Source organism: Carassius auratus, chromosome 40 (genome assembly GCF_003368295.1).
Source record: "Carassius auratus strain Wakin chromosome 40, ASM336829v1, whole genome shotgun sequence".
Taxonomy (NCBI): Eukaryota; Metazoa; Chordata; class Actinopteri; order Cypriniformes; family Cyprinidae; genus Carassius; species Carassius auratus.
In genome coordinates, this window is record NC_039282.1 from 10,433,874 (window position 1) to 10,451,313 (window position 17,440).

At 34.2% G+C, this 17,440-nt stretch overlaps 1 protein-coding gene across 9 annotated transcripts in view; it reads left to right on the forward strand.

Annotated features, from left to right (window-relative positions):
• Window positions 1-17,440, forward strand: part of LOC113058543 (rap1 GTPase-activating protein 2-like) — a 55,208-nt gene that overhangs the window by 18,356 nt on the left and 19,412 nt on the right. For 4 of the 9 annotated variants that reach the window (XR_003278003.1, XM_026226524.1, XM_026226526.1 and 1 more), the window contains exons 1-2: window positions 5,218-5,490; window positions 16,877-16,961. Coding sequence is in view for 8 of the 9 variants with exons in the window: in XM_026226524.1 (XP_026082309.1) it covers window positions 5,372-5,490; window positions 16,877-16,961 (204 nt within the window). In the remaining variant the exon portion in view is untranslated. Of the gene's footprint in view, window positions 1-5,214; window positions 5,491-16,876; window positions 16,962-17,440 lie in introns of those variants that run through there. The other 5 variants (XM_026226529.1, XM_026226531.1, XM_026226528.1 and 2 more) reach the window with 2 other exon arrangements.

Sequence of the window (17,440 nt, forward strand, 5' to 3'; positions counted from 1 at the left end):
ACTATCCAGGGGTCACCCTTACCTGTGACCTTTGAATGAACCATGTAGTTTCAGCACTTTTTTTAATTGGTAGGCTCCAACTGTGCATCTGTGTCACACATCAGTGTTTTTGTTCCCATCAAGCTAATTATATCAGTAAGATGCTGTTGTCCACGAGTAGGTGTTTGTGTAAGTGGCTGCCACAGTGTGTGTATGTGTTTCAGAGCTGTCAATGAGCCTATCTTTGTGTATGAGAGCCTGTGTGTTGGTGTGAAAGTGTGTAAACGCACACTGATACTGATAGCGCTGTGCTCATTAAGGAGCTCTGGCTTGGCTGGGCTTGGCTCCAGGGCCACATGTTTCTCCTGTGCAGTCCTCGGCTATTTCTGTCTGCAGTGTTTGGCTTGGATTTATACTCAGCTGCTCTCTCAGTCACCTTGTCTTTTCTTGTCTCATTCTTCATACAGGGTTAACACACTTCTATCTAGGCTGGCTAATAGAGCTATCTGTACACCTGTTTTGATCAATTTAGAGCGCGTGAGTTTGAGAGAGAAACTGGATTGATGGCAACCTTAAATCCTTGTGTTCAAATAGTCTGGTTCAGTGTTAGTCACCTTCAATGTCTCCTTAAAACAACAGGTTTTGAACACATGTACAGTATTTCTGCAAAGCCACATGTTTCTGATTATGTTAAGTGTAAAATAATGTAGGGCGGTCCTTTGAAACTTGACTGGTTAACTCATGTTTGCTAACAATATGTGGTAGTAAATTATTGCCTATTATTATTTATGCTGGGATAACTTTATTTTGGGATTTCATTGGCTAATATTATTGATGCTCATATTATTGCCTATTTGTGGCATTTTGGCTAAAACTATTTATATTCGGATATTACTGGCTATTGTTAATGCTAAGAAATGACTGGCTCATTATTATTGCCGAATTTTATCGGTTAATGTTATTTTATGCTAAGATGCTATTCGCTAATATTATTTAGATATTTGTGAATTTTATTAGGCTAAGATATTATTGTCTAATATTTATGCTTGGAAGTTATTGCCAAATGTTATTTATTCTAGGATATTAGATAATATTAGTAAGGCTTGGAAATAGTTGGCTAATGTTATTTATGTTGCAATATTATTATGTATGTTAGGATGTTATTGGTTAATATTATGTATACTATGATTTTTCTGACTAATACAATTTATGCTAGAATGTTATTAGCTAATATTATTTATATTTATGTTTTATTGTCTTAGATTGTGTATGCAACATGGTCTTGTTTGGTCATTGTCATTTTCAGATTTGGAAAATGGTTTAATATTAAATGTAACATTTTCAATACAATAATTTTGAAAACAACCTATGTAATATATGTAGCTAACTTGAGGGGTCAGATCTTTCCTTTTGAGTTACCTCACCTCAGGTTAATCAGCATTAATTTACAGTGAAACAGTGACTGCATTTCAGGGATTGATTTTGTGTCTTTTTGTTCTCATGCAATAACCCTCAGAGGTTTAGAGATTTCAGATGACAGATGCTCTGCAAGTTATGTGATGTTACTTGCTGCCATTCTTTCGTCACTGGAGACGTTTTTTCCTGGACCCGTGTCCCCTCGTGACGGCCAAAGTGTGTTTTTGCACCTGAATGAAGAAGACCACTTGTTTATCATGTGAAGTGCAGTGAAAGGTGTGAGAGATGTGTGTTTGTAGATGTACAGATGTTTGGAAGGGAAGAATGTGTGATTTCCTATAGGGTATTTACTGTATACTGTACAGTGTGTGTGATGCGCTGAGGGGCAGTGGGAGTCATGTTTGTGTGTGGAAGGAGATGAGGGAGTGGGAGAGGGGGATGTGTTTGCTCATGCATCTCTGTTTGCGGCTCTCTGGGAGGTTTAGCCCGCAGCTTCATGGATCTTTGTGGAAAGACTGATCACTTTGTGTCCATTCTGAATCTCTCTCTCCATCCCTCCAACTCTTTTAACAGCTCAGTCGAGAGAATACAGTTCACCTTTTTACTACCAGACACCTCACGTATTCATTTCACAGTACCTCTCCACAGATACAAGTCTCTTTCACTGATCACATGACCTGGCTTGCTTGTCAACCAGCCCCTTCCCAGAGGAAGCTCAGGGTTGCCGTGGGGATGAGGATCCTGATGGCAGATTTGGGGAATCTGAGGCGATGTTACCATGGCAGAGCCCGAGTCTGAATCTGGGGAAGGGGTACATTGGCTATTAGTTGCAGCTGTTTGCTTGTTTTGTCTCATTCTTCATTTTTGCACTAATGAGGGAACCATTTCTCACATTCACCAACGTCAGATACTTCTATCTCACCTTACAAACTCACATTCATGTCTAAGTTTAACAGTCCAGTTGACTGCAGAAATTTGATGTACACTATAGATTAAAAGTTTGTGGTCAGTTTATAATGTTTTTTTTTTAAGAAGTCTCACCCAGGCTAAATTTAAATAAAAAAATAAATAAATAAATATGTATTCTAAAATATTAATAAAATTTAATATGACTGTTTTCTATTCTATTCGATTTTAATATTTTATTATAATTATATTTTATTTATTTTTTTATTAATTTTTTTCCTTTGAGAACAAACTTTTGTTACATTGTAAATGTGTTTACAATCGCTTTAGATCAACTTAATGCATCCTTGCTGAATAAATGTAAGAAATTATCCATATTACTAATTTCTATCAAAAAAGAACCCTGCAATTTTTAACATGATGTATTTACGAAGTAAACAGTACATTCAGCAAGAGAGAAAAAAAGACTTGTATTTGATTGTATTTGTCTGGAACTGATTGAACCATGAAAGTTGCAAGGCCTAGGTTGGAAAATAAGAGGCTTTGATTAAAGTTGCAAGTTTTTTTAGAGGTGGAGCAATTTAAAGATGAAAGGTTACACTTTTTATTTGAACAGCCTCACACTGAAGACCAGGAATGCGTTTTAAAGCCCTGATCATACAGAATGTGTTTTTCAGGTTTGAAGACATGAGGCATACCACACTGCCTGTTTTGGTTGACTTGTCTTATTTAGAAAAGAGCAATGTGCCTCAGGGTTTTTTATGTTGTAGGCAACTGCCGAATCAGTTGTACTGTCAGTCTAATTAAGGATTATAGTGGGAGTGCTCTTAAATCTTTGGTTTGGTTTGGTTGGATTGCAACTTCATACGCTCAGAGCGAAAACGTGAGGTGCAGCCAGTGAGGTGACTAAAAGAGGCACCTGAAGGTGAAAAAAATCAACTCTGAGCAGAAAAGCAGATATTTTCCCATTGTCCAATGGAATGATTGAAGAGGCGGACCTTCCGTTGTGGTGATGGAAGATAACGGTTGCTTGGAACGTCTAGACTGCAATGGAGGAGAAACTTGTTGTGGCTGTAACGGGCTACCCGGAGCTGTATTTTTTTTAAGTTGCTGCTAATATGACAGTTTTCCAGTAAACCAAAGATTTTGGATCAGTCGCTCTATAATCCTTGATTAATTGTTTCAGTGGTTGCCTAGCAAAATAAAAAACCCTAGAATGCACTTCTCTTTTTTATATTAAAAAAGTCAACCAAAAAAGGCTTGCATTTTCAAACCTGAATCCTAAATCCCAAAGCCTAAATCCTTATTGATTAAGAGAGAACCAGCCGGCCAATGTTTCCATTTTAGCTGTCATTTTGGTTGTCAGAGAACCATCTGTTTTTGCAGACATGGGTTGATAATCTTTTTGCAGTCAGAACAAAAAGAAAACTGGATGGGTTATGGCCATTATTAAACACAAAGAGCACATCTGACTATAAGCTTTGGACAAGCAGTGAGACAAGCAACATTTCATGACGTTGTTGTCCACAGTTTTTTTTTTTTTTTTTTAATGGCATAAAAGCAATTTTCATTCAGAAATCTCACTCTTTTCAATAAGTACATTGAGTTAATGTGAAATTTTGAAGTATAAAGATTTAAGTTGTATTTTCTTCCAACTTCGATATTTTTTATTTATATAGTGTAAACTCAGAAGCTGCGGTCAGTAATATTTTCATAAAAATACAGTAAAAAGAGTATTATGAAATACTGTTTTATTACAAGTTAGTTACAATTTTACAATTACATTTTAATTTCTTCTTTTGAAATATTTTTGGTGATCTAGAAACACTCCTTATTATCACTGTTGAAAACAGTCATGCTATTTAATATTTCTGCGTAAAACCATGATGCTTTTTTACTGGATTATTTGGTGAACATAAAGTTCAAAAATACAGCATTGATTTGAAACATATATCTTTTATAATATTATAAATGTCTTTATTGTACATTTTAATCAAATCAATGTATATTTGCTGCATAAAAGTATTAATATCTTTAAATGTAAAAATCTTAGTGACCCCAAGCTTTTTTATATTTATTTAATGGGATGCCATGAGCAAAAAATATTGCTGATTTCAAACCAGTACTTCTGGGGGTTCCTGCACCAGATGAGCAACTGCCACTGAGATGAATGGAAATGCTAACGGATAGGCTTCTCCAGGTATTAGAGACCTCCTTGGGGCAAATGCTCAGCAGGCCGTGCGTTAATCCATCTGTGAGCGAGGTGTGCATGAAAATGGACAGCAGAAGAGGGAGTAACTTCCTGCAGTGGGTAAAGGCAAATTGAAAGAGAAGATGAAAGACAAACAGAGAAAGGAGAGAGAAATGAAGAAACAGGTCATGCAAGATGCTGAACCGCAATATGTACCTTAAGGCAGTGCATGGCACATACAAACATGGAGACGCAAATATACTGAATCATAAAGGAAATTCTTACTTTGGTACAGGAGGAAGGTCACTAATATTGACCACCTTATTGTTATACGACTAAATGGTTTGAACGCATTTTGTGATACTAAGAAATGCAAAAGAAAATCAGAAAAGGGGTCAAGGATGCTGACCAAAAGGTGATAGTTTATTTCTACACCGAACAAAAGGTGCATTTTGATTCAGAAAGATGCAAGATGCAATTAAGCCTGACTGGAGTTGCTTGAAGTGGGCTGGAGCGGACAGACTTTTTTTTAGATTGAATGAGTGTGGAAAGGTCTGGCAACAGAGAGCTGAGAAGTCCATGAACAGAGCAAATGGAAAATGAGTGGAAAGTGAGAGAGGGATTGGGAGGGAGGGGCTGGGGAAAAGGAGGCGTGGCCTGCATTCTATTCTGCCTATCACATCCAGACAGGGGCAGGCAATGAGAACTGGTGTAGGAGCGAATGAGAGGAGGAAAGAGAGAGAGAGAGAGCATGTGAAGGAGAGAGGTAGACGGAGATATATTCTCAGTCCCTCAGCCGGTGGCAGAGAGCTTGGTCGTTCCAGAATAGCACAGGACGGTCCTGGTCCAAAGTCTGTTTCAGAGTGCGGGCCAGACAGTATGTCGGATTCTGAAGCCAAAGTAAACTCCAAAAAAGCTGGCATTCGGGCTGCTGTCATTCTGATCGGACTACTGCACAAGACCAGACGGCAGAGGGAGAAAGAGAGGGACAAGGAGCGGTGGGTGAACTTTTCTTTTTCCCATCTTCTGGTGTGACCTGATGTTCAGATCTGGCTGTTGTTACTGGCCTGTGCGCTCTGGTTGGCCTGTTTTTTATTTTTATGAGGTTTATGGCTATGTAGGTCATTGTATGTACACTTTATACATTTATTGTTGTCCCAGAGTGTGGTGTAATTGGGTCAGTATATAGTAAAGGACCTTTTTTGTGTGGCTCATTTGAGGATGTTCTCGTTCCAAGCTTGTCTTCCTCTTCATATGCCCCAAAGCAAAATTTCAGACGCAGATATTTCTTAATCATAGCTCAGGATACTTAATGGAGTTCTCAATTATGTGTCACTGAAGTATCTCAGCTGTTTCTGATGGAGAAATAACATAACACACAAATATGACAATTGTTGATATAAAGTTAAAGTACATATAACATTAACATGGATTGCATTTTTGGTCTTGAAAGAATATGATGAGAAATGTTTCATTTAATCACAGACTTGGCAAATCTCAGCACAGTTTGAGACATTGTTTTAGTGTTATTTATTTGTATATATATTTTTTATTTATATTAATATTTAAGCTTTTTTATTTCAATTTTAGTTCTTCAACTTTAGTCGGCAACATATCTTTTTTTTTTATTTATTTAATATGTATGTTATTTTAATTAACAAATTCTATAAAGAATTTTGAATAATATTAGTTAATAATATCAGTAACAGTTGAGAGTCTTCTGAAACTTTGTGTGACCTGCCCTGCTCTTTATCTAATATTATTACTGTCTAAGAGAAACAGTTAAGGCACATTAATAAGAAGAGTGTATTTTTTCTTTCCTGTGTAACTGTCCATGAACACAGAGATCCAAGCAAATAAAGCTCTGTTAAACAAACAGAGAGTAAAAAGAAAGCGCGTAAGAGACAGAGCGGTATATGATTTTCACTAATATCTCCTGGTCAGGATCATGCAGGTCAGATCGTACAGTATGTGGAAGTAAATCTCAGAGGATGAGACCACCATGAAACTATTTCTCAGCTATCATTTACTCAGCTTCTCCAGTGTGTTGCTCTGTATCAACTGGCATCATTATTCCAAGCAGTGGCCCCAGTGTAAACGTTGTATTAATCATTAATTTAAAACTGATTTGACTGCATACTGACACACACCCAAAACACACTCTTTTAGACAGATGCAGTCTTGCAGCTTGGAACCACACAATGCGATTTGTGTTCGCAGGCGCTGCATGTGTGACTCCATTTGCATAGATCTCATCGATAACTGGCATGGTTACTGACATCACAGCGAGACGGCCCAGCTGGAGTCCTCACTTTTATTCCCTCTAGATCAGTCCTGTCCTGTTCTTCAGCTCAGATGTGCACTCAGTGAGAAGAGAGTCTATAGATCTAACAGGCTTTTCAGATCTCATGTGTTTGAATGAATGATAAGTGAGGCATATTTGTAAATGTTATAACGGGACTCACCTTGATGGTTGGTTGTTTCAAGTTTGGTCTGTCAGGAAGGTTATTGTTTTAATCGAAAGGTTGATTGCTGTAGTAATTGCATTGTTTTATCTTGAAATTAAAGGTTTGGTGCAAGATTCAAGAGCACTTCAGAGTGTAATTTGTTCTTAGATTAGAGTTGATAGACATTCTTTGCGTAGGTAAAAGATCTTTTTAAAGCATTTTCTTAATCAATATTTTTGTCTTGTATTTAAATTATATATATATACATATATACATATATATATATATATATATATATATATATATATATATATATATATATATATATATATATATATATATATATATATATATATATATATATATATATATATATATATATATACATACATACAGTATAACATATTTATTATTTGTTTTTACCTCATTGGCAGATTTTATTGTAAAGCTTTAAGTTTAACTTTTTGGGGCATAAAATAAAAAAGGAAATAGTGAGTGCAGTGCTTTATACTATTTTCCAGTGGGTTGATTAATGATACATTCTCTGAAAATACAATGACATTTAATGTAATTTTCAGTAAAAATATCCAATTATTTATAAAACAAGGTAAATCTACTTTTGTAAGATAGACTTATAATAGAATATATGGTAACACTTTAGTATAGGGTCCAATTCCCACTAATAACAAGTTTCTTATTAGCATGTCTATTATTAACATACTGGCTGTTTATTAGTGCTTATAAAGTACATATAATGCATGACATCCATAATCCTACCCAATACCCTAAACTTAACAACTACCTTATAAACTATTAATAAGCAGCACATAAGGAGTTAATTGAGGCAAAAGTCATAGTTAATGGTTAGTTAATAGTGAGAATTGGACCCTAAAATAAAGTGTGACCGAATATATTTAATAATTAATATAACATGTCTTCATGAATTTTATAATAAAATGTAATTAAAATTAAATTTATAATAGTAATTCATTTTATTTTATTTTTGAAAGAGGTTTTATTTTAAGCATTTAAGAACTTTTTGTAGCTTAATTAAACATAAAATAAATAAATAAATAAATAAATAGAGGTTTCATTGCTTCATACTAATTTCCAGTGGTTTATATTTTTATATGTTCTCTAAATAAATAGTCTTAATATCTTAATATCCTCAAGTAAATGTATTTTATTCATTGTTAACTTTTGACATATTTACTGGAAAACATGACAAAAATGCTTAACTTGATAATATTTGCATTATGTTTGATGTTTGCAGTCTCTCTTCGCTAGTTTTATTTTGGTTATTAATAAAGTCTTTATTTGACATGATGTTCCTCTTCCATTTATCTTGGCAAGTGCTATGAGATGAGAGCAGCAGCCAAAGCATTTCTTCATAAGTTCATTAAGCACCAAAGCAAATGTTGTTCTGGTTTCCTGTTTCTTTCACCGAAATCTAATTTTCTCCACCTTCATCACTCATTTCTCCCATGATCCTGTCTCCTGCAGCCCCTGACCTCCTGACTCATTCTTTTTCCATCACACTTTATTTTACTTTAGTTTTTTTTCACTGTTCCTCATCATGTCACTTCTTCACGTGTAATTTTGATCCCTATGCACCTCCGCTGTGCCCTCCCCCCTTACTTCCTCTTTGCTCAGTTGTTCCCCCCCCCCCCTTCTGTTGTCGAGAAAGTATATTTGATTAGCAGCTGTGGTAAATTAAGCTAAGCTAGGTCACATTTTGCCCTCTGTCTCGCTTATAAACATACAAAGACTCAAAGTCCTTTAGGTCAGAGGATGAGATTCCAGTTCAGTTCCTCATTCACTACCACAGATGCATCATTGTCTCTAAATGTAAGAGCAAGTCATCGTGAGTACCGTACCAGGAAAAAACATGTGGCTCTTTCATCCAGAAGAGGCTGTGAAACAGACCTCTAGCTGCCAGCACAATGGCAGAACACACTCAGTGATATACACACAGTATGTCATAAAAACTCAAAGTAAAAGGCTCAAATGGCAGCACTTTGTTAAAGTGATGGATTATGATACAATCATGTTCCTTATCAGTCCTGCTAAACAGAATCATTAAATGGACAGAATAATGCTTCTGAAGCTCCATGAACATTTTTTGATTTTCAGTAGACTGTCATACAAAGGCAAAACGCAGTCATTTTGTCAAAGAGCCAATAACAATTAAGTGTGTCCATAATGAAGAAAATGGAAAAGTCTTTTTAATTATCTGGTTGAACTTTGCATTAGTGTTGCTCATTTGATCTTTAATTTAATTTGAATGACTCTAACCTGTTGTGGTGTACAAAGTTAAAACTAATCTTGTATCCATATCCATTATTTTTATTTTTTTTAAGTATGTATATATATATATATATATATATATATATATATATATATATATATGGTGTTGATCATACTGTATGTTGTGTATTCAGTTCATTTTATGTATAAATAAGATTTGCATTGCTTTTCAAAATTTGTTTTATAAAATAATAAATCCAGGGCATAAATAAGGAAGATATATGAACAAAATCTAATCTTTTCGAATGTGATCTGTCTTGTGACAGATGTGTTTGGCTTAACTAAGCTCTGATTCAGAGTAAGCAGAGTGTGAAAACTAATATCAAATCAATCAAAATTCAACTGAAAGCCATTTTTTCCCAGCTTCACTGTTGCTGTAGTTACAGTGTTTTACCGTTTATATGGTGGAAGTATAGCTGACGCTCATTATCAAGATAAAAACATATCTTCTGCTGTGTGTGTATATTGGTTCATTGAGCTGTATTAGTAAGTGGAATAGATGAGGTGACAGTTTCTTCTCTTAACAACGGTTTCACTGGCAGGTTGTATTGAGCCTATTTACAGAGCAGTTGAATTGAGGAGGGTATTTTTAGAAGTCACTTTTCTTTTCCCCTTTCTCTCTCTCTTTCTTGCTCTCCCAGAACCCTATGGCATCCTCTTTTTGGCTCCTGTTAGACTGTTGATTTAGTAATATGGACAAAGGATTAATGCATTTAAAAACCCCAGAGGAGCACAGGTTGCTTTAATGGAGGAAGTGATATCAAAAGGTCCCACCACCAGCCCCCCTTAAAGCCCCTGTGGTGGTCTGCTGAGACTCGTCCCGAGTAGCTTGTTTAGGCAGAAGACGGGGCTTCTTTAGGACTTTTTGTATATGGCAAACCTCCAAAAATGAACAATTGTCCAATTTGTCCAAAGGCAAATAAACAGAAGTTGCTCTCAGAGTCATGCTGGAGGCAAAAACGAAAAAATACTCGGACTGAAAACTGTCAAATGGATGATGGAAGGCATCGCTGATTTGAGAATGCATTTGATTTATTCAGACAGTTGGAAAGAGGGATTACACATAAAAAGGTTTGTTTTTATTATCTGATTTGTTAAGTACTCTTTCTGCTTTTTGTTTTCTTGTTTTGTTGTAGAGTTTGATTTGTAAAGCCAAAATTTATTTTAGAATCACTTACCAAGTATCACTAAGTAGCATGGCATGGTAATACTATAATAATAAGTTAAAGTAATACTATTTATAAAAGTGAAGATGCCACAGTCGCCCAAATATGATGTTCCTACTGTGTGGGTCCCAATTTCTAAATTATAACAACAGCTATTAAAATTTTATGTAGGATTTACATTTAAGTAATTTTCTCTCGGAAATACTGTAGCAACACATTTTTTTTATACTACTAATAATAATAATAATACGTTTATTTTATATAGCGCCTTTCTCAGACCCAAGGTCACTTTACATAGAAATAATGTTTTATTTTAATGTTTTACTCAGAAATTGCTAGTTAATTTCACAAATAGTTACAAAGAAACGGCAAGTAACAAATTGAATTGTAAAATAGAAAGACTGAAATATTATTTTTGTGTAAAACACACTCCAATAGTCTTTACAACTTCAAAATTAAATCGGAAAATCACTTTTTTTTTTTTTTTAACAGTGTATTAAATTTGGAATTTCAACAAAAATGACAGATAACATTTTGAACTAAATGTAATAATAATAATAATAATAATAATAATAATAATAATAATAATAATAATAATAATAATATATATATATATATATATATATATACTTGTATAAAAACCCATTTATGCTGTGAAATAAATGTATTATACAGTACATATGTTAAAATATTAGCTGGAAAATTTTACTTGATTTACTTGGTGACACTTCATCTTTATTTTATTTTTTATTTTAGTATTATGAACTTAAACTTAAAACGAAAAAAAAAGAGAACGGAAACAAGAGAGTTAGATTTTTGACTGTGATGTCTAGATTGTTGTATAATCCTCAGAACTTCCTCTATTACAAAAGCTAAAAACTGCATTTAAGTCTTAGTCTGTGGGAAAGGAATGATTAACATGTATAAATGCATACAGTTGAGTCCTGACTGCTTTACTGCTACTCTTGTTCTTCTGAGAGTTATTCGCTGTAGGCTGCTGCGATAGGATGTCAGCCCTTGAGCAGTTGCCATAGAAGCGAGGCTGGTCTTGCCAATGTGTAATTCGACTGAATGGCTTTATTAATTGAGTTATTGATTGTCTACAGACAAAATCTCAGGTAGAGTAAAATTAAGAACAGGTGCAAAGAACCAAGGGCCAACCGGCTTCCTCTACAAACAAAGTTTGTAGAGGTTTATTTTTAATTAGCCAGATGTGTCATTAAGTGATCATAGAAAGGTTGACAGCTGCTATTTTATGTTGTTGTGGGAATTAGTCTGTTAAAGAGGCATACGTTTGAATTTGATCAAATAAAAATCATAGCACATTTTCTTAGCACAATAACAAATTCAATATACAATACTTTAATACTTTGCTTACAAAAAAAAAAATAGCCCTTTAAATGAGCCCTATCGAGCGACTTTTGTGTGCCACTCTAATTCTTATCACAGCAGGGAGTAAAAGCAGAGAGGATTTTAACAGCACTCAGTATCGATTGTTCCTTTTATGTGTTAAAATGTTCTGTTTCAGCAGCAATAATCTCTTAATTAAATTTACATATGGATCAGTTGTGATTGTGTTAATTTGTGTACACAAAGTTTGTGTCTATGTGGTACACCATGTCTGGGACACTGGCCGCTGTCCACATTTCTCACTTTCTATAAATAGCCTCAACATATCATCGTACAACAGAAGCAGCACTCTGACCACTGCTATCTGAGGAATAAACATACTTAAAAGACACTGGTATTGCTTCCCATTATTCCTTGCTGGAAGAAGAATGATACAAGACTATCTCAGCAGCATGTGGACTGTCAGTTTAGCCGACAAGCAGAGCTTTGATGCTGTCATAATAATCATGTAACCATAGCTTATAGATAATGTTTAGGCCACGGAATCAGATGAGCAAATAAAAAACAATGAACCTGAGAAGAGTGTATTAAATTAGTTTATGCGAGCAGAACTAATACGCACTGCCACTGGTAAGTAACAATCTAATTGGCTGAATATTAAGGCCATTACTGCAGTGATGTGGCTACAGTTTGCCATTGAAATGATCAAAAAGGGAATGTTGAAGTTCATCATTGGTTTTCATGGGTCAAAAATAACATTTATAATTAGGATTTAATTATCAACCCTCCCGCAGTATTTCCCTTCCTCCTGTCTAGTGTCATCTCCTATCCTATTTTAATTAGTAAGTGATCATGTAAAGTCAGTATCACAAAGTAAACTCCAACAGGGTAAACAGTATCTGTGCTTTCCAAATAAATAATTGAATAAATAAACTCACCAATATTTTATTTTATTTTATTTTATTTTTGTGAGTTAGTAGATTATTCCTTCGATGGCATAGCTGATTTTTCAACAATCTTTTGTAAAATTATAAATTTACCTAATATCACTTTTTGATCAATTTAATGCAATGAAAACAAGTGTAATTTGGAAAATAAATAAATAAATAAATAAATAAATATTTATAATTATTATGTGAGAAAAAAGAGACCACAGTGTGACACAAGACCACATTTCTTAAGAAAATTGGTTGCTGCCGATATTTTCGACCAATCAGAATCAAGATGGCTGTGTTACAGTTCTCTACTTTCAGTTCTCAGTCTGTATGTTGTCTTTCTCTCTTTGGAGTGTAATCAAAGCATGAGGCATGTTGCCGGAAACATTAGATAATCATAATCACTGGGCAGATGTGATTAGAATTGAATCAATCCTAATCAAAGAGGCAGATATACAGCCTTGTGATGAAACTGTGTACTGGAAATGAAGGGAGACAGAATATGCTGGAACCAAATAGAGATATCGCAGCTTCCCAGTTCTCCCTATGAGCTGATAAGATTCTCTGTAACTCATAAGTGTGATTTACTGTGATTGTTAATTGTGTTTCTGGCCTGTAAGGCTTTATTCATTTGTAAGCATCGTAAATGTACTCTGCAGTCAAGTACCAGGAAAAAGTTTCATATAGCTATAAAAAAATCCTATTTCTAAGTTTTCATCTTTCCATTGTGCACGGCACAGCAAACCTCTCAGCTCTCATTTACATTTTATGAGTTTAAACATATGAAATCTTGATCACAGTTTGTCTTTGTGCAATGTGTTAAGTCTTCATTCAGTTTTAGGAAGGAATACTTCAACCAAAAATGAAACTTTGCTTAAAAGTTACACTGTAAAAAAGAACTGCACAGAATTTTTGATTTGAAGATATCAACTTAATTTTTTACGTTTTGAAGAACTACAATTATTAAGTTATGAAAACTAAGTTTTTTAAAATTCAAGTTACAGAACTTTCAAGTCTGTAAAAGTTTACTATTTTGAGTTCAGATTACCAGATATTTTACTAATAGAAAAATTCTTATCACAGCAGCTGAAACTACAATTACTGTCGTTGATGTAATTAATTTTTAAAATATTTAAAAAGTCACAACATCATAAAAATGTATGTTTTCAAATGACAAAGGTGAAAGGCTATGCTAATCCAATAAATCTTGGTGTGTTTAATTAGGGTTGAATCTAAGCTAAAGCTCCGGCCCTCCAGGAACTGAGTTTAACACCCCTGCTCTAAAGCCACAGTGGTTTCAGACTGCATATGAATGCAGTGCATATGTATTCCAGTGCCCATGTTAACAGATTGCAGCATTCACATTGCAAAAAAATAAATAAAAAAGACTTATCATTCATACACTAGTGTTCAATAGAAATCTGCCTTCACTGGATCAAAAAAAAAGAAATTATAAAAATTTTAAATTGCTGTTTTATGTTTGAATATATTTTAAAATTTAATTTTTTTCCTGTAAATGCATTACTCAGTCTTCAGTGTCTCATGATCCTTCAGAAATCAGTTAAATATGCTGATTTGCTGCTAAAGAAACATTTATTATTATGAATACTGAAAAACATTTATTTGAAACAAAACCTAAACCTTTTGTAACTAATATTGTAAATGTTTTTTTTTTCCCTGTCACTTTTGATCAATTCATGTGTCCTAGCTCAATTAAAGTATTAATTTATTTCAAACTTTGAACTTTAGTTGCAATAGAGAATTTCTACAGGTGTGGTCCCATTGCTCATTTTTATTTTATTGTATAATTTATTTATTTATTTAATTTAAAATACATTATGCTTATATAATATAATATAATATAATATAATATAATATAATATAATATAATATAATATAATATAATATAATATAATATAATATAATATAATATAATATAATATAATATACTATAATATAATATAATATAATATAATATAATATAATATAAGATAAAAATATTTTTTTTACTTAACACCCTTATGGTTTCAGTATTTGGTTTCTAGGTTTCTTAATGTGTCTATATTCTGGATTGTATCTTTTGTAACCTTCCGTAGTTTTTTTTAACTATTTTTTAAGTATGAGGAATGTTTCGTAATCCATGTTGGCTTCTGCCTAATTTGTTAAATCTGTACCAAAATATGTTAGACTGACACAACCTTTGACAGCAGCCTCTACTGTTGTCCATCTGTTTGTACTCTTGATGTTAGACCCACACCAGCAGCTGGCATTGTTCTGGTGACCCAGCTGGGAAAAAGATGTGATGAATTTGAACATGACTGGAGTCGTGGTGTTCTGGAGCGTGTCCCCCCAAGCAGCTGCAGTCATGGCTAGATGGAATAGATGTTTACTCAGTGTTTCCCATTATGAACGGAAAGACTGGCAGACAGACACACACTCACATTTGGCTTTTGGGCTAATTGAACTGTTTCTGTGTGCTGGATGTATTTCGGAAAAGAAAAAAGGGAGTATGCACATTAACAAAGTACATTAACATTGACTTTGTCCCTCCATCTAATTTGATATTTTAGTAATGTCCAGATCATCTACTCATGCTGAAACCCTCTAGAGAATAAAACAGAAAATTTGCTTTGTCACTGCACTGGATACGGTCCTAAGAAATATTAAGTAAAAATAATTTTATTTAGCATAATTTATATATATATATTTTTTATTAAGAATTTTATTTGTATATTCTTTATATATATTTTTTTTAATCTTCTGATCAATATTAGACATTTGATGGTTATTTGATATGAAATAGTGCTTAAACATTTCTGCTTTATTTCTTTATTTAGTTTTTTTTGCTATTACTTCATCTTTTTTTCAGGTAAAAAAATAGGATTTTAAATACTGGATTGTCAACGAGGACTCTTTGGACTAAATCTAGTCATATCTCCACATATATTATGTATAAATATTTTCAGTAAATATGTCATTGTTTCCATCCTGTCCGATTGAAATGACTCTCCTTTATCTTTCATTGAAACCTTCGCAGCCTCAAATACAGTATGTATTTATCAAATCTTCCTGTGTTCAATCTTTTTGGAGTTTAATGACCCTCAGAGGTGCAATGTAAGGAAAGATTTTAATGGACCCTCACTTGAGACTTCTTTTCTAGACCAGAGTTTGTCTGCCTGACTAATTTTAACCTCTTATTCCAAGAAGCCCCTCTCTCATTTGTCTTTGCCTGAAAGAACCGCTTTTAAAATGCGATCATGTTCCTGTTTGGAGCCTTACAGCTTACTTCACGCCTCGTCCCCCCTCCTTTACCCCTCTTCTCTCTACGTCTTTTTTTACAGCAGCACCTTTGTCTGCAGTAGTTCTTGTTATGTCTCTGTGCAGATACCGAAGCAAACAGAAGAGTTTGTTGTTATTGAGTTTTTCCTGGAGTCTTTCACCTTAGTCTCTGGAGGCCATGTTCTTTTCAGTATACTTTTTCAAAGGGTACTGCACTGACCCTCTGCCCTTGTGTGTGTGTGTGTGTGTGTGTGTGTGTGTGTGTGTTTGTATACATCTATACGTCTGAGAGCTAGTCTTTTGTTTAAGTGCAAAACTACCATATCTTGGTTAAAACTGTGTGTTGATCTGCCTGGCTAACTGTGTTATTTTGAGGGAACCACATTTCTAAAATATTCAACATTTTGAGACCTGCTTAGTAAACATACAGTATTAGATGATTAACAAAAATGTAAAAAAAAAAAAAAAAAATCTTCTTACCATCAGTTTATCAATTTATTTGAAAATGCATAAATAATACTACTGATAATTAACATGAAAATAATAATAATAATAATATTTTTTTTACAAAAAAAAAAAAAAATTAAATTCAGTGGATTTCTAAGAACCTGGGACGTGACTTCTCAACTTTATTTTCCCTATAAACTATATTTAAAAAAAAAACATTTTTGTAGTGGTGTCACTTATGCACAGTGTGCCTCTTATTCACACAAAGTGGAAAAGCAGTAATCAATAGAAAGTCTTCTGATAGATGAATTATATAAATATTTAAGGACTTATACCATGACTTCTACTGTAATGACTGCTGACCATTCGCCAGGCTAACTGTGTGTGCATATGTGTGTGTGTGTGTGTGTGTGTGTGTGCATGTGCGTGTGTGTGTGTGTGTGTGTTTTGCAGGAAACAAGAGCTGCTGACCATCTCCAGTGTGCCTCTGGGAGAATGTCCACCCTCACCTCCCCGCACTGCACCACCCACCATGAAGGTGAGTGTTCTGGCCTCACAATCACACACACACACACACACACACACACACGAACACAGCTCTATTAGCTGCTGTTAGCTGAAATCTGCTGCATTCATCTCCCAGGCACACGTTTGTACTGAATTAACCTCTATTAGCTGTAATAGCATGAGAAATTGAGAATGCCCTTTGTAGCATGCCATATAAAATGACCCTTCTTTCACTACAAAAATGTCAGCATGCTATTTCATAATGCCTCTAACTGATTTAGACATACACATTAACCTGTGGTACTGTCTGTGAAGGTTCATGCGGTGTGTTTGAGGTAAAGCGCTTTATTCAAGGTTACCTCTAAATGTAATGGTAATTCATTTGGACTGAGAAATCCATTTTCTTCAGAGCATTAAGGTCCCACTGAGTTAACATGGTATCACTATCTCTGTATATTTGAAACAGCCTCGAGAGGGACTGGAAAGATTTTCGGTCTTGTTTAAAAGTGG